Source organism: Leptinotarsa decemlineata, unplaced genomic scaffold (assembly GCF_025532065.1).
Source record: "Leptinotarsa decemlineata unplaced genomic scaffold, Ldec_3_MD MMD2_tig00000199_RagTag_RagTag, whole genome shotgun sequence".
NCBI classification, from domain to species: Eukaryota; Metazoa; Arthropoda; class Insecta; order Coleoptera; family Chrysomelidae; genus Leptinotarsa; species Leptinotarsa decemlineata.
In genome coordinates this window covers 16,973,940-16,992,976 of record NW_027412544.1, presented here as the reverse complement: position 1 = coordinate 16,992,976, position 19,037 = coordinate 16,973,940, and the positions used below count along the sequence as shown (strand labels likewise).

At 32.7% G+C, this 19,037-nt stretch overlaps 2 protein-coding genes across 3 annotated transcripts in view; one reads left to right on the top strand and one right to left on the bottom strand.

Annotated features, from left to right (window-relative positions):
- Nucleotides 1–19,037, bottom strand: part of Hr39 (Nuclear hormone receptor FTZ-F1 beta) — a 146,023-nt gene that overhangs the window by 25,648 nt on the left and 101,338 nt on the right. For both annotated transcript variants that reach the window (XM_074173081.1, XM_074173082.1), the window contains exon 7: nucleotides 6,255–6,657. In XM_074173081.1, the coding sequence (XP_074029182.1) occupies nucleotides 6,255–6,657 (403 nt within the window). The remainder of the gene's footprint in view (nucleotides 1–6,254; nucleotides 6,658–19,037) is intronic.
- LOC111511967 (uncharacterized) lies at nucleotides 16,473–18,107 on the top strand. The gene has a single exon (XM_023168049.2). The coding sequence runs from the start codon at nucleotides 16,599–16,601 to the stop codon at nucleotides 18,075–18,077; it is 1,479 nt and encodes a 492-aa protein (XP_023023817.1). The 5' UTR covers nucleotides 16,473–16,598; the 3' UTR covers nucleotides 18,078–18,107.

Genomic DNA, 19,037 nt, shown 5'->3' with positions numbered 1-19,037 from the left:
CCAGAAAAATGATAGCACAGTCTAGTTCACAGGTTGAAATTCGTGCTAAATTGGCAAACAGCTCCTAAAGATATGGATATGTTACGGTAAATGTACACTCTTAGGAAATGTACACTTTTACCGTAAAATGTGTAAATTTCCCAAAAAGTTAGGTATATGTGAACTGAATATAATGTATATGTACATTTCCCGGCAAATGTGTACTCTTGCCTTCACGTTTTGGTAAATGTATACTCTTACCTTCATGTTTTAAGAAAAATTGAAATACAAATAAATTGAAAATGTTGTTGCAGTAAAAATTATTTTTTTAATAAATATAATACAAAAGGCTTTAATAACAAAATTTTTTCAAATAAAAAATGTTAATGACAAACAAAACATACTTTTCTTTGCATATTATATAATATATCGTAGGTTATGATCCCAATATTCATAAACACAATTTTCGTCCTAGTTTTTCAGGACCAATACGATGGGAATCAAACAAATAATAATAATAACATAGTTTTCTTTATTATAACAGTTGAATTTTATAAAACTATAAAGGAACATATAGAAATTTCATAATGAAAAAGGTTTCATTTATTTGAGCAAGAATTGCTATTGTGCCACTTGGAATTACATAATATTCTAGCATTTTTACAACTGCATTTTTTTTAGTAACATGTTCCTTTTCCTACAGGTGCATCTTTTAAAACCTTGTCCACCAGTAAAGGACTGCATTCCTAATTTCTCTTACCGATTTCTCAACATCTTGAGGAACATCTTCATATAATATAAACTTTTGTTCGCAAATGGCGAATTCATGCCTAGAATAAGATTGTTTTAAAACTCCCTGTTTAGTTCCTAATTCATATAACTCTAGACAAAACAACGCAAATCAAATTTTTTGGATCCGTTTTACCACGATCAACGTCTGGAATGGAAACTTCAACATTGTCACCAATCACAGCAGCAGGAAATTTTTCTTTCGAAAGATTACACATTTTGATAGCTTCATTTTCTAAATTTTTCCTTGCTTTCTTTCGAGCATTATCAATTGAATTTTTTTCTCGTTCAAAATAGAATTCAACTCTAAACTTCTATCTTTATCTTCAATTTGGTTGCATATTAAACCATTATCCAAGATTATATCTAACGTTTCAATGGAAAATTCATCGTTTTCTGCGACTTCTATGTGGTGAATTTGCTGTATGTACTCCTTCTAGTAATTGCTCTAACTCTTCTTCTGTTTCCAGCTGTTCAACAGATTCCATAGGTAAATTTGATGTTTTCAAACCCAATTTCATTCTTGTTCCGAATAAAGCTTTGTACCCTCATGAAAAGCTCTATTTTTCATCAGTTGAACATATTTAAACCTTTTGACCACAATACTAGCACTTGCGATTTCGTATTTTGTATGCTCAAATTTACCAAAACGACATGGTCATTGAGAATTCAATGTACATTTCCCTTATTTGAAATTGTAAATGTTAGTTGAATGCACATTACCCAAACGAGGAGGCAAATGTGCACATTTACCTATAAATGTGTACATTTGCCACAATATCTACTTTTACCGTAACAGATACATTGGATACATAATAACTTAAATAAAAAAGTGTTTTAATGATTTTTCAGCACATAAAACATTGCAATTATTGATAACTCAAAAGTTATGAGAAATGAAAATTTATGTTTTTTTACACTTTTATTTATAACAATATACTTAAACATTTATGTAATATATAAGTTTGAAAATGTCCTTATAGGACGAAAATACAGTAACTTTAGTTACAAATAAAAGTGGCAAAAACATAAAAATGTTCAATTCTCATTTTTCATGATGATCTCCTAACACGTAGTAACGGCTACATGCATAAAGTTATCTAATTATCTTATCTTATATATTTGACAGATACCCATTGTTTTTAGCTACGTTTCAGTTAACATTTTTCTCAATATCTAATTTTCCTTTACTTAGAGAGAACGAAAAATTGTACTGAGCAAAATGAATTGTTTTAAACTTTTACATGACCTTAAGTATACCGGGTGACATCGAAAGCATTGTATACCGCGCCTTTCGGTTGTGTATGAGAAAAGAAATTCGAAGTTCTGATTCAAATTATACTTCATCTAAACCGATATTTTTAATGGTGAAGCACTTGAACATTTTATATAGGGTTAACCGGAAATGAACCCAAGTCAAGAATCTCAAATAAAACCCTGCCCTGTATATTTTTTTGATAATTTATTCGTATATAAAATTCTCTTCAACTATATAACACATGTGGTCATTTCCATTCAAAATGGCGGCGAAATGGCAGCACTCCGACGTCAGCCAAAATTTGATCAGGTTTTGAATAGATTCAAAAATAAACATTTTTCACTGATCCACATACTTTATCATATTTTTTTTAAATGCTATATTTTACTTCATTAACTTAAAAGCATCGAAGTGTTACTACAAAAAAATGTCGAAGATACTGTGCTCAGCGGCGGCTCGTCAGAGGAGGCAAGGGAGGCTTAGTCTCCCCATAAAATTTGAGGCTATTCATCGCAATAAATTAAAAGATATTGACAAATAATTATGATTATTTTTTCTGAAAATGCTTGGTTATCATTACTTTACCGTTAATTTTTAATATAAATACATAATATGTCCGAAAAAACACTATCACTCACTACGTAGTACGTACCACACTGTATCCTGCATCAACAAAACTCAAACGCACCGCCCATGAACGAATAACGAATAAACCATCAACCCGAAATAATAAATACCATACGTTGCAAGGGAGCCAAGCCTCCGACCGCTTTAAAATGCACAGACTCCACGAGACCGATCCAACCAGCGACATACGCCCCGATTTGTAACTTCAGTTGCAGAAATTATAGCGTTAGAGGAGGCTAGCCTCCAGTTGGTCTCAGTTAGTGTATGACTGCGTTTGTTTTTTATTTAATTATTCGGGCGGGATGCCGTAACGGACCGGGACTGAAAATTATTTCGGTAAATCGTTTAAGTGTTTCTTGATAATATTTGTTATTTGTGTATAAAACAGGCAGTATTGTATTATAGCAGTGCTTTTTGGTAATGTTTTTAATGTGTTTTTAAAGTGTTTTCTTTCAATTTCAAGGTGTTTTCAGGTTTTCACTTTTCGGTAATTTTTTTTTTTCATTTATTATGGATAAGTTGGACGAAATTAAAAAATCTGACGATATAGTCGATTGGTTGCTGACAAATAATTTTATAATAAATTTTACATTATTAAAACTCTGGGAAGGCCTCAACCAAATTTGATTTCAATTAAAACGTCAGATAATCGACAAAATCGAGGATTTAATATTAGTTGGTACGATAAATTTAACCGGCTCCATTAAACGAAAAAAACTTTTTTGTTGGCCCTGTGTTTTATTTTCCGTACAAACCGAATACCAAACGTGGTCTAAAATAGGATACTCCGATTCAAAAAATTTACCTCGTTCTACAGAAAGACATTTTAAATCTGAGGAGTATATATTTTCGTCTTGTAAATTAAAATTGTTTAGCAAACAAAATATAGCAACAACTTTAGATACAGCTCAAAAAGAGACCATAATTTCTTTTAATAATAAAGTTAGAGAAAATCGGTCGAATTTAAAAAGACTTATAGATATTACGATTTATTTGGGTTCCCAAGAATTAGCTTTTCGTGGACACGATGAAACCGAAGATTCGATTAATCGCGGCAATAAAAAGGAACTTTTAATGTTATGGGGCAAATATGATTCACAATTTGGCACTTTTTTAAACGGTAGCTTTTTTTCGGGCACCTCAAAAACCATCCAAAATGAGTTTATAGACAGTGTGGCATATATTATTAAGGAAAATATAAGCAAGGAGATTGAAAGTGTTTCTTTTTTGGATGGGAAATTAATGAAACTACCTAAATTGCCTGTACATCACACCTCTCAATAGTTTTTAGATATGTCAAAGATGGTAATGTGGTAGAACGTTTTATCGGTTTTCATGATGTTTCATCTGTGCGCACAGCTGACGATGATTTGTTTAATTTTTTAATTTGTACGTGTGACACCTATAATTTTAGACAAAAGTTAATTGCGCAAACCTATGATGGGGCTGCGGTCATGGCCGGCCATTTAAATGGTTTACAAACTAAAATAAAGTCCACAGCTCCCCAATCACTTTTTACGCATTGTCATGCTCATGCCATGTATTAAGCAAAGCGTTTAACAACATAAAAATTTTCGCGCCTCCGGCGCGCTTTTCTGTAAGTATATAGTCTTTATGACTTTAGCCTCCCCTGTTCTCCAATGCACGAGCCGTCACTGACTGTGCTCATTAACTTACAATGATATAGAACAGCTTTGACACTTTCACTTTCTCAGTGGTGCAGAATAATGAACAGTTCAGGATCTTCGACACTTTTTGTAATACAAGAGGTACACTTCATTGTTCAAAAAATATCACTTCCTAATGTATTGAGTTTTCGAGATGAATGAAGTAAAATATAGGTAGCATTTTTGAAAAATAATAAAAATATGTGGAAAATTTCAGTTTCTGAATTTTCATTCAAAAATTCAGCAAATTTTGGCGATTGTTTCTCGCTACATCGAGTTGTTTGACAATATTTATATAAATAACGTCATAGTTCCGCCATAGTGAATTTCGAGAAAATGGCTCCTATACATCGTCATTTTGAATGGAAATGACATGTGTTATACCGTTGAAAAGATAATTTTATTTTTGAACAAATACCCAAAGAAACTATACAAGGTTCTATTTAAATAACTTAGCTTGGGTTTTCATTTCCGATCAGCACTGTAGAGATTTTTAAGTGTTTTTTATTATTATTAACACGCTTTTATTAGCTTCACCTGTATGTATGTAAGTATGTTTGTTTGTTTGTAACTCTCAAGCTCGCGATCTGTATTTGACAGAATTATCGACATTATTGCTTGATCTATTCGCGGGCAGATGGGGCTGTACGTAACCTCCTTGATATAATTCGAACTCACTTTACATGTATTTCTTCATTTGAAAAAAATATTTTTTTTATCAACACGCGCGTCTGCTGCCTTATTTGTAACCCTCCTTTGCGCGCCTCCTGCCTTGGGCTTGGTAGCTGATTTTCAGGCTCCCTCTCCGGAATCGGAAAATATCAATGGTCATTTTTCTAAACAATATACGGCTGACTGATCCCAAAGTTTAGATAAAATAAATATAGTTTAAAAAGACTGAAAAACACGCTTTTATAGCATATCAAACTGAAAAATGAAAAATAAATATAGTTTAAAAAACTAACAAACACGCTTTTAAAGAACAACGAACTAAAAAGTTAAAAATATTTTTTTTTAAATAAACTTAAAACAATAACGAACAAAAAATAATAGTATTATGGTGAAAAAAGCCTGTGCGCTGGGTGCCATATTTTTTGTATATCAAGCGCCCGTCGCTTTTTTCACAATAAAATACTAGTATTTTTCGTTCCTTATTGAAAAAAATTTAACTTTTCAGTTCGATGTTCTTTAAAAGCCTGTTTTTTAGTTTTTCAAACTATATTTATTTAAATTAAAATATCGGCTTTGACTATCTACATCTTCATTTCGGATTTCAAATTTATTATCTCTTGAACAATTGAATGTCACCTTCTGTTGAAACGGACTTTATTTTTTGAAGTTTTCAAATTTCAGAATTTTTTATTTATATTTCTCAAGTATCGATAGTTTTTGAGTAATTATCGAGAAGCTGAATGCCTTCTTTTTTCATCTCAACTTGTTAATAACCATTGTATTTTATGTGTGCTGTGAAATCATTGAAACATATTTTTCTACACGATATTCCGAATCCAATGATACATTTGTAATTTTATGTCTATTTAACACGAATTTCAACTTGTGAACCATACTAGCAAGAAATATTTACTTCACATGAAAATTATTTCAAAGAATGTGTGTATAATTTTCAATAAGAAAAACTAATAACTTCATCCGTCAATATAAACATATCAAAAAAATAAACAATATGAGTAGGTAATCAGGCTGACAATTTTAATTAGTGAATCAAAGCAGTTCTTAGACAAAATATCTTCATTCACTACCTAATAAGATTCCAATAATAATCTAATTTTTTTTCCATATTATCACACACATCTGAATCAAATTTTCGACTCTTGTAATTTAAAATATACTATATTAAATATTTCTTTCTGTAGCCTCGTATATATTGCATTGGCAGATTGCATAGAAAAAACAATCAATGATGATTATCTTACCTTCCAGTTTCATCCCACATTGAAGACATTTTTCGAACCGACAAGCTGGACACTTTTTTCTTGTTGCAACAGTAACAGGACACTGGGCTCCTCTGAGACAAACATAATTTTTTCTATTTTGAACAGTCCTTTTGAAAAAACCTTTGCACGATTCGCAACTGAAAATGCCGTAGTGAAACCCGGATATTTTGTCTCCGCAAATGGGACATGGGCTGTTTATGAGCTGCTGCCTTGATATACCAGGTTGAGCTGGCAGTGATGTGTGAATGAGTCCGGTTTTATCTTCAGTTTCCTCAAGAGATTCTTGTTCAACAGTGTATTGCGTATTCTCATCTTGTAGACTTCGATACAATAGGTTATGATGATGAAGAGGGCTATTGTGGATACTGTGCATATGCCTACCCTAAAAACAATATGAACAACAATAAATGAGAAAATATCTAGAAGAAATAGTTGAGATAACATTATTCAAAACAAGGCAAGTACTTATATTGCACAAGATTTTCAATTGTTCCAGACAATGGTAAAGATTCCTTGTTAAATTCGTCTCACAAAAATGTTCTTTCTTTTTTTGTTAATTCAATAGCTAAATATTAAAACATAGAAAGCTGGAGGATAACAATACCATTACATAGTAAAATATCAAGTTTTATCCTGTTATAGCAGACTCAGTGGCCTTCCTATATAGAATCTTGTTACGTGAGGGAGCCAGAAACATCATGTTTGCTATAAATCAAACTGATTTATAAGAAAATAAATATTACGAAATGAAATAACGAAACAATAATCTCTCCCAACAGTAGGTTCTGGTAAATATCTGCCGTAAAACAACTACTTCCCCGGCTAATACCTCACTGGGAATTGAATTGTATCTGCCAGACATCTATGCAATGTACCACTGCTGCTCTGCTGTTACTAGTTAACAAATATTTCTCTTAGACGAAGGTTTCATACATGAGTCGCGTCGTAGGCAGTCGAGTCCCAGACACTGCTTGACTCGGACCTCTGTTGCACTGATGCAGGTAATACCTCGAAACCGGTTTGTAGGTGATCTATACTCCAGGAGTTCCCCATTTTATTTGGCTATGAAACCCTAATTGATGGAACCATAGCAGGTCATTTCGATAACTAAAGTGTTCACCTAGTAGTTTGAATATTTTCATGTTACTACTCGAAGAAAGAAAAAAATACGGATGAAAAATAATCATTATAATGTAACAACTATTTAATGTGGAGAATGAACTTTTTCAACATATTTTCTTATAATCTTACTATAATTAGCGTAAGCGTAAGCTGAAAATCCAGTCTTGCATCAGTAAGTCGTCACAAATGGAAGCAGAACTGAGATAGCTTTTTCAACAATTGCAGGGGATTTAGATTTCTGATAGAGGGCGCGGAACCCTTGTGAGCCTTCTACAGATACCCAGGGTTCCGCGAACCACCATTTAGGAATCTAGAATCTATATGATTGACTTCAGCGTGGTCCTGCTGTTAGATGAACTGAGTAGATACGTTGGGAGAGAGATGAATGTTCGAGATATTTATTTTCTTATACGTATGTATCTCTCCTTGGTACAGTTTTCAGATTCATTTTGATTTTTGATTCAGTGTTACCTAGATATAAATTATTGAGTCCAGTGGCGGCTTGAGACCCAGTTTTGCCAACATTATTGACCTAAAAATGTAGACCACTGACGTTTCTTGTAACGTTATTTTTTCTTGGTTGAAACATCTGAAATTGAAACTTTTTATCCCTCAGTTTGTTTTCGTAGCTCACATTGTTTATTGGAAAAAAATAAAATAGGGAAAAATGTTAAACGTGCATCACAGGTATTAAACGGTTTTACTTAAAAAAAATAAGATAATAATGATGTAGATAATGTTAGGTTAGGTCCAAAGTGAGTGGGCCTATTCAACCCTCAACCGCAACCCGCAAGGGTTTATTGTGCCTCACACCTATTCACACTCGACCAAATAAACCCAGCTTACTAACGAAGCCGATTGGTTTGTATGGTGAGTGGTCTTTCAGGTCAGATGGTAAGAGTACGGCTCTGTCCAACTCTAAAAACCTGATTATGCCTGCCCAGCGGGGCAGAGGCGACATACAGTCTTTCGACAGTCCGAGTCTCTGCATCTGGTCAAATGACAGTGACCTGTAAGAAGGCCTGTTAGACATAGTACCTAGTTCATCCCCACTGTGATCCAACAACTGTTTGGTATCAAGCTTTGAATATTTAGAAAATGTACTAAAAACTAAAAAATAATTCGGAAGGTTCTAGGTAGCAGTCATCATACCACTCTCCACAGCAGTCATCACACCACTCTCCTTAGAGAATGCTACCTGGGACTTTCCGAATTATTTTTTAGTTTTTACCACATTATCTACATCTTTTTTTTTTTCAATAAAACCGTTTGCCATATTTTTTTTTAGTTATTTTATTTTCAAGATTCAAGTTTCTATCTTCATCAAAACTGAACGTGTGTACCAAATTTCAGACCAATCTGTCAACAGGAAGGGGGTCAAACCTCAATTACTAATTTTGACCCAAACAAACAAACAGGGCAAGCTAAATAAGACCGTTTAATAAAAGCCATTTTCTTGCACATTACTCGGTCACAAATTAATTTTCTTATTGCTATGTGAATGATTCATGAAGTAAATGATTTTAAAATAGGGTAAATCTACAAAAACTGTTGGAAATGACTACCTACCGCCAAAACACAAGCGTACAAAAAGGAAGTTTTTTCAGAAAATTTCACAATCTTGTATTTTGAAAACAATTCATTTACGGACCTATGTTTATATGAGCTTTTTTCACAGAATTAGCTTCTGAACATGCCCTTAGTTTTTCACCGTAATTAGGAAACACCCCGTATAACCTTACATCAGTTATACTGAATTTTTCGGTATTGATTCAGTCATTCAGATAGATTTGAGTTTTCATTTTAGTAGGCCCAAATAGGTTTTAATGATAAGAATCATGAAATATTCCAAATTACACATTCTGTGTCAAAATTTCATTTTAACCTCCCGAAACTTGGAAAAAATATAACAGTGATAGACTGTTTTTTTTAATATCGTATTTTATATCGGTTATAATACCTATAAATTCAACTTGCATGTCTTCTTCGACATTAATAAACGGAATTTTAAAGTTTTTTTCTAAATTCGTAGCTCGATAAAGAGTATGAACAATTGATTCTATTGACTGCAATAACCATAAACTGAAACGATTTCGGTCGAAATGTCACATTATAGTAATAGGTAATATGTAGTAGTAGAATAATTTAAACGAATTTTGGCGTCAACTCTGGTAATTTTTTGTTATCATATCCGAAGAATATGATTGATCTCGATACGTCCTCGAGAATTTTTTGGTAATTATCATGCTTCCCTAACATCCAAATGCAATTCAGTTTGTGGTCCTCAGTTTCATTAGTAATATAAGGAATGAAAGTAAGGAAGTATCATTTGAAAGTTAAAAAAAACTTGTTGCTCTATAGGCTATGGAGGTTTTGAATTATATTGTGAATTATTTGAATTATATTTCTTGTACAATCGCATATATAACTTACTGTCATCGAGGCCAATCGCAGATGAACAAATTCATTACTTTACGGTTGTGTTTGAATCAATTTCATTTGCAAGTAAGTCTTGAGAATTTACATACTTCAAAATATGTTCTGAAATGTTAAACGTAATTAATGAATTGACAGTTCGCTTTAAAAATATATATAGTTACTAACGAATAAACAAGAATGAGAACGTGTAAAGTGAAAACGAAAACTGTTGTTTGAACTCAGGGTTCGAGTACCAGAGATCATTTGAAATTACTTGGATAAAATAACAAAAATAAGAAATATGTTTGAAATAGTTTTTTAGGTTGTGTCATGTTATTTAATTTATTGGTATTTCTCTTATTCAGGATATCTGCAACGAATTAACCTTATTTTGAAATATCTCTGTGATACGTCATCGAAAAATTATAGTACTCTACTAGCAAAAATGGCCCATTTCTCGATCGAATTATTTAGGACGCTCGCCTTCTGTCTGCGTCACCAAACTGCTATCTCTCGAGTTATGAACATATTTCTCCCTAGTTGAATAATATAGTATTCTTAGCAACTCTCCTTTCAATAACTTCAATATTGGAATGGTTTGCCACACCTGGTACAATTCATACACGTTTTAAAAACAGTAAATTGATAGTTTGCCGTACTATTGTGAACGTTGTGAGTGTAGTTGAACCACAAGTATAATGCTAAATGAAACAATATACTGTGGTTGAACTAAATAAAGGTTCATATCCCAATCTCGTTCATATATCTGGCAACATAGCATGTGCTCGTTACATTTCTTCATTTAAATAAAATTCACTTTCATAAGGTTTCAAGTATGTATTTTGTAATGATTCAAAACCGGTGTTGAAATGAGTAGAAATTCAAGATACCTGATATATTCACAATACCAACCTCGACAAAGTTTGGTGAACAATTACCAGTCGACATGAATTAACTCGATGTATGATGTATTTTATTATATGTAAATCATTCAATTTGAAATTGAAATAATTTATACCGTGAACTATCTGGTAATGAACCATTTCTCAGTATGAAAAATTAGAATATAATGTGTGGGTACCAGATGTTCATTCCTAATAATGCCGCGCCTAGTGGAGTAGTTTATGCAAATGTGTGAAATTCCTAAATGATTTCAAATCCATAAATTGTTGATTACAAAAAAAATTGAATAACACTTATGTCTCACAGATAACTATAGTCAATTTCCTTAAGCTGCGGAGTAATAAATCAGTTTCAAGTGGCTATTCCACAGGCGTACATAAATGAGTCGGTTAAAAAAATGAATGCAATATTTATTTTAAACATCCAACTTTGTATGTTTTGATATAACAAATATCGAAACTTAAAATACTTTATATGAAAATCATTTCGCAACGTATCACATACCTGTACAGTTTACCTGATTGAAACAGGCATAAATCGATATATAGATTCTACAATGAGAGAAAAAATTAAGCTGTGAAATCTCCAAAACCTTGTTCAGGAAAAAAAAACTGTGAGCCAATCCTGAAAGATCCTGCCAGAATGCTTAACTAATCTTAATGAACTAAAGTCTATGGAATGGTTTAATTGCGAAATATGATGGGCGATTGATGATTTTTCTGGTCTTCCATATATCAGGTGTGCTAAGTGTTCCACATATCTTATTTTAATAGCTATTTTTGTCTATCCATAATATTTTGCATTGCATTGCATATAATTTCGTAAATTTCAGACTTTTCCGAATTCTCGACTTTGTCCTCTGGATTTCCTAATAAAAGGCTCTGTAGATGACTTGTTTCAGATGCAACCTTCATACCTAGTTTCTTGAAAATCTTTCCAAAGTATATTGGTGGTATGGAACTGAGATATATTTATCTTGGTTTTCCTCGTTTCTAAAAGTCGAAATTTCGTTCATTCTTAACCTAAACTTTTTCTTCATAATAATATCTTCTACAATACTCCTCGAGAATCCGTTACTGACTGCTATTTCCTGTTTTGTCCGTTTTTCTTTTGTGATCCTCTCATGTGTGAGAGGAAAAATCAAAAGACAATGCACTAGAAAATTCAGCCCAGCACGTTTGTTATGTCCACATTGATGTGAACTGTCAGGAATATACCTGTAAGTGATGTCGTATTCTAGCTAGAATACGATGTATTTAGACACTACGGACGCAGGTACCTAGCAGAGATATCTATGGTATAAATAAGGATAACATTAAACGTATATTTAGTTTAATCTTCCTCTCGAAGATGATCACTTGGTGATCGAAACACGTGTCGAAGTGTTAAAATAACGGTTTGGTGTTGGAATAAAACTCCAGTAATATTCATTACTACACCAAATATTCCAAACAGTGCATCACAAGTGCTTTATATCTATATAACATTAGCACAGCTAAATATAAAACAGCTAAAATATAAATATTTTATCATTTATGTTAAACAGTATTTTATTATTTTCATTTTTGAATAATAATTCATCTATGAAAGTAAAGTTAAAATTATAAGAGGTCGACGGAACTTGCTTTATACACCCCCACCAAATGATAGCCCTATCCATATAAAATAGTCCACAATGGTCCACAATTTCACAACAATCGACAGTGTTCTGGAATGTTTCACGATGATCTGGTATGTTCCAAATGTTTTAGACTGTTCCCGAACATTTCACAACATTCCGGAAAGTTCAAGGGTGTTCTAGAATACTCTTGAATGTTCTGGACTGTTCTAGAAATCTCTAGAGGGTGAAATTTACTGTCCTCAAGCACGCTCTTCAGGTGAAAAAGGGAATCTGGATGGGGGTTAAGTGGGTTATCACACCATATAACTCCTATGATCGCACCGGAACTCGTTTCAGAGATTTAGCGGCACGTACATAATTATATACTTTATTAATTCGAAAATTTTTGCACAAATTGTTGATAATTCAATAGCATGATTATGATAAGTTATGAACGGTAGTTGAGGAAGAACGAGTGTTTCCAAAACAAAGTTGTTCTGAAAGAAATTTTTTCAAAAGCTCATATACAAGTTATGAATTATTTGAATTGAAGGGGTTATATTTTTAGGAGTGATTAATTTTTTGGGAAAGAAAGTTTTTGTCTTTCTACTACTCCATCTGATACAAAAAAAAAAGGGATGAGAGAATCTTCCAAAGAAAAGAAGGAAGTAATCAATTTGAAACTCTATACATGAATGTGTAGATCATGCAAAGAAGTAACTTTCAGACACAAACTGAAAGAAAGTCCTCCTGAAACAGCTACTTTCATATACAGATTACTCAGATTTAAATGTTAGTTTTGAAAATGGTGTAATAGCCGAAACGGTCAACAATGAAGAAATATAGTGGAAAATAGACAAAAAGTGTGTTTTTGTAGTGTATCCTATGAATTATATACTTTACATTTGCAAATGTGAATGCTGATACGAATGTTATGGGCAAATATCTACTCCATTACATGGCTGACACAATCATAGCAGTTGACTGAACTATGGAATATTACAAAAGTTATGTAATTGAATTTCATGTCTGATATTGTATAAAATGATTGGAAATCCCTGAAAAAACTAAAAATGAATAACTGAAAATAAAAATTATATTAAGCAAAAAAAACATGAAATGAAATAATAGTGAAATAAAATACATGTAAAAAAAGAACAATTGAACAAAAAATAAAAAGTTAGGAGATTCCAAGATACACACACAGCGAGGGGAAACCAGCAAATCAGGAATAGCAGACCATGTTTGGACTCATCAACATAACATCGAGTGGTCCCAAGCTGAGATCATACACAGAGAGGAACATTGGTTTAGCAGGAAATTCAAAGAAGCCGCATACATGTTGTCCAACAATGTATTCAGCCAAGCTAGCGTAGAGATACGCAACATATGGAAACCCATCATCAAGCGAAAAATGGCCAACTCCCGCCAAATAGGCATCTTCCACTAAACCAATGAAGCGGAAAAAGGAAAGCAGGGATAAGTGAAAGTACTCGAATGATCCATAAATAGTCAGATCTCTGAGGAGTAAGTCCAGTCATCAACCGAAGAAGATTGTGGATACTAATACTCGAAACGTCGTGAAGTAACTTGGCTTGGAATCTCTTAACTTTTTATTTTTTGTTCAATTGTTCAATTTTTACTTGTATTCTATTTCACTATTATTTCATTTCAGTTTTTTTTCTTAATATAATTGTTATTTTCAGCTATTCATTTTTGATTCTTCTTTTTTAGTTCTTTCCGGGATTTCAAATCATTTTATATAATATCAGACAATGGAAGTCCGAACTAATGAAATTCATCATGAAACATTGTCAATCACCTTCAAACAAACGTTTCATGTTTGCATCATCAGTGTATTGAATTAATGAGTTAAAAAAAGTAGTTGTCCTGATCGCCGGTCCCCTATCGAAGAATTAGAGAGAAGTAGGACAATTTTTTATCGACCTTCTTTGGGAATTTTCACGTGTAGAAAGGGCAAACGTTTTAGTTGACCCCGATAAGTTACTGCGTAAATTCAAAGTATTTTTCACAAAGAAAAATGTTCTTTTCATCAGTAACTTGTAGTATTCAATAATTTTGTCTATCAAAAAAAGAACTGAGAAATTATACAATTCTTATCTTAATGTTTCGGAGGCTGAAAATATGCCTCCGTCTTCAGAAATGAACAACATTTAAGTTCATACGCAGTTTTTCCTTTGCTTTTTTGACAGATGTCAAACTCGATAAAAAACGGAGTTCCCTCAACAAAAAAATATTTTCGTAGAATAAGTAGGACAAAAACTTTCTGTACTATTTTGAGTTAACGGGAAAGTATATAATTATCGAAATAACCTTGTAGAAAAATACTTCGGGAATTTGCTATCTTAATATTGTAGACCGATAAAAGAGCTGAGACCATAGCAAAATTAAAAACTATCAGAAGTTTGGACGACTTTTTATATAACAGCAATTAAAAGTACATTAAAGAATGTGAGAACCGCTGAAGTGTAGATACCAAATTAAAAGTAGTTGCAGCAAATTTTTTTCTGTTCTGGATTGCTGATTATTTAATGAAAAATAATTATGACATTAATCATTGATCCTTGACAATTTGTACGAACTAATTGTTTAAATTGTTTCCACTGATATTTTACCTTTCTAATGACCCGAATCCAAAGAAACCAATTCTTTTGCGTTTCAGAATTTATTACAACAATGCATCGAGAAAATAGTATGTACGTGTATATTATTGATAATAAGACTAATCCTTATCAAAAAGTGAAAGCCATGCATGTTATTCATTACATTTTTTTAATGTAATAGAGGAAAACAAGATTTCGAATGCGCCTGTTTCATATTATACAGTCATAGACTAAACCCTCAGAAGTCTCAAGTTTTTGACCGAATAAAAAAATGAACCATACTAGACTTGCCTAACTGACAATTTTTTAAATATAACCGAACACATGAGTAGATTTTTTTAATGAGATCCGTCGAGTTGGTAGTTCAAACTTTTTACACGCTTTATATTAGCTTCACCTGTATGTATGTATGTTTGTAACTCTCCTTTTCATTTCATATCGGGATGTGTATTTGACAGAATTATCGACATTATTGCTTGATCTATTCGCGGGCAGATGGCGCTGTACGTAACCTCCTTGATCTGATCTTTATTTCAATTAACATAAACCCGCTTTCATTAGCTTCACCTGTATGTATGTATGTTTTTTGTTTGTTTGTAGAGCCTCAAGCTCGGGATCTATATTTGATAGAATTATCTACATTGTTGCTTGATCTATTCGCGGACAAATGCCGCTGTACATAACCTTGATATATCGACATTATTGCTTCATTTATTCGCGGGCAGATGGCGCTGTACGTAACCTCCTTGATATAATTCGAACTCACTTTACATATGTATTTCTTCATTTGAAAAAAGTATTTTTTTATTAACACGTGCACCTGCTGCCTTATTTGTACCTTCTTTGCGCGCCTGCTGCCTTGAACTTGGTAGCTGATTTTCATGCTCCCTCTCCGGAATCGAAAAATATCAATGGTCATTTTTCTAAACAATATACGGCTGATTGATCCCAAAGTTTAGATAAAATGAATATAGTTTAAAAAGACTAAAAAATACGCTTTTATAGTATACGAAACTAAAAAATGAAAAATAAATATAGAGTAAAAAACTAAAAAAACACGCTTTTAAAGAACATCGAACTAAAAAGTTAAAAATATATATTTTTTTAAATAAGCTCAAAACAATAACGAACGAAAAATACTAGTATTATTTCGAAAAAAGCGCGGGCGCTTTGTGCCATATTTTTTGTATATCAAGCGCCCGTCGCTTTTTTCATAATAAAATACTTCAATTTTTCGTTCCTTATGGTTTTAAGCTTTTATTTAAAAAATATATTTTCAACTTTTTAGTTCGATGTTCTTTGAAAGTGTGTTTTTTAGTTTTCTGAACTGTATTTATCATGTATGTACCCATAAGACTGATGATTATGATTTACGAGAGCAACTGGGAAAAATTTGAAAAGCGAATTTTTACTTTAGTCATGCCAAGCCACATGTCTATAATTTTCCATTTACCTCATACATTCCAAGAACTGAAAAATTCAGACTGACGTTTTCATCACATCAGAAAATGTTATAATTAACAGTAAATCCCTAAAATCGTTTCCATGTAATGAAATCAATGAAATATTGTAAACATAATTTTCAGTATTGTCAAAATGTCAAAGTCGAATTAAAAAAAAATTTAATTGAATTATAATTTCGGGTAAATTTTAAAAATGGCCCAAAGACTGAAGAAGGCGGCTTCTTTAACAACCGAAGAAAAAACTACTCGCCGAGCGAGAGCCCTTCTAAGATTTCGGGCAGTGGTGAGATTAGTCATCGCCAATATGTATTGGTTGGGAGACTCCGATGAGTCTAAAATAGGGGACAATGTCTTAAAAAATATTCAGATTCTCACGAGGAAGAAAGTGAGGAAGAGCTCTTTAACAATAGGAGAGAAATCAATATTGTGTAAACCGAAAGAAGATAGAACCGAAGAGGAAAAACAACTTCTAAGCAAAGTTATTGGTGGGATGAAATGCTTCAGAAGGTACCCACCGAACGTGAAGAGCCAACTGGCAGCAGTGACTTATTTCGTCTACTATGGCCCAGGTAGGCAAATCGTTAAACAGGATCATGCTCCTTCAGCAATGTACTTCATGCTGTCTGGAGAAGCTAGCGTTACTGTACGCCATTACGACAAATTCCTGAAGGAGTGGATTGAAGAAGACTCGGGTACATTAGGACCAGGTACAATGTTTGGGGAGGTAGCTCTAATTCATGGCATAGTAAGATTGGCCACAATTACAACTCTTACGCCTTGTGAACTGCTAATGATAAAAAAGGAAGATTTCGATACTGTACTGAAAGAAACAGTTCTGAAAGCTTGGATTGAGATTCAAAAAATCATGAACCGATTTTCCTACTTCAAAAACTGGGACTCGGTGACGAAAAGAGAATGCAGTATCATGTCACGAGTCAAATCTTTTGCAGTTGATGAAACCCTTTTGGGAGATGATGCTGGTTTACCATCGTACGTTTATTTCATAACAAAAGGAACGTGTTGCATTATTGAGCACCTGATGGTATGGGTATGCAAAGAAAAAGGCATAGAAAAATATCATCTTCACCATTCACGGCATGAAGAGGAAACTCGTGAAGAAGAGGATAAAGTTAGCCAGATTTTCCAAAAATATCTTCAGGATTATACAGGAAGTGTATATGCTGAAAGTCCAGGCTTTGGGATCCTGGATTTAGAAGGTCTCGTTGAAAGCGCACATGATTTGCCGGTAACAGAACCAACTCAACATAAAATTGCCGCAGAAAGTGTTGTTCCTTCGAACTGCCGATCAGAAATTCATTTTATTAAAATTTGCGAACTAACGGAAGGGGCCTGTTTCAACATTGGAGAAGATTTCGTTAGGAGACGTGTTGTGGCAATAACTCCAACAAACTGTCTATTAGTTCCGCGTTACTGGATAATGAAAAACAACATAGACAATATATGGAACAGAGTTCAACAATTCTTGAACAAAAACATACCGACAACGAAACAAATATATAACACCTTTATACAAAAGCAGAAATTCAAAAGATATAGAAAAAGACTCATTAAAGATCTATTGGCCGAAAAACGAGTGGCAAACAGTAATTCTATACACAATGTTCCTTACAGCATTCGTTTGAAAGACGGATTTGATGTGAACTATTCATAAACATTCATTATATCTTACATCAATTTTGAATTTTTTTTATTCACATTTTCAATTTTTGTTAAACTATTTTAGCTACTGAAAATAGGTAATCAAAAACAAAATTTCTTATTATGCGATAACTATAGGACTATCACAAAAAATAATCAAAAATCGTGTTAAAGTGTAAAAACTGTAAAGACATTTTTTTTCTTCGATCCAGAGGAGTAGTATAATATAAAAACAACAACGTTTATTTTCTATTTGACATAATATAAGTATTGAAATAGTCAGGATGTAAAAAAACGAAGAATTGAAACCTTATGCCTTTATGCCACACACACACACTATACACCTATTTTTTTTGATAGCAGCTTTCATATTTGATATAGAATTGAATTTTTGAAAATGTTTTGACCGTTTGCGCTTTTTCGTTAAGCGAGCCGTTTTATAGATATTTAGGATTCCAAAAATTAGTTTTCCGAAAATTTGAATGAAACTGGTTTTCAAAATTCATCAAATTTTCTAAGTGAAACTTTTTTTTAATACGCACTTATGTTGAAAGAAATTTTTTTTTTTGTAAAATTCTAGGTACTGCAAAAAGTACTATTTTTCAAAAGCTACGTCATGTTTCTTGCAGCATCCAATGGCTTACAGAAGGGGTAGCTGATTTAATGTATACCCCAATATTTTACGCCATTTATAAGGTTTGATTTCTTTACAATTTCATATTCAACCGTTTACAACGCTGAAAAACATAAAACAAAGATTCAGAATTGATAGATGAATTGATAGGTACTGGTATTGAATTCAAACATTCACAAAATTAACAAAAATCATTACGAAATTTGTTTCCTCTCGCCCGAATGCAAGCATCTTATTGTCCGACTACGTCATTAGTAACTTTGACGAGAGTTGCTTGCGGCAATAATTACATTCTGAAGATTAGCCATATTTGACCAGGGTCGATTTTTTTTAACCAAA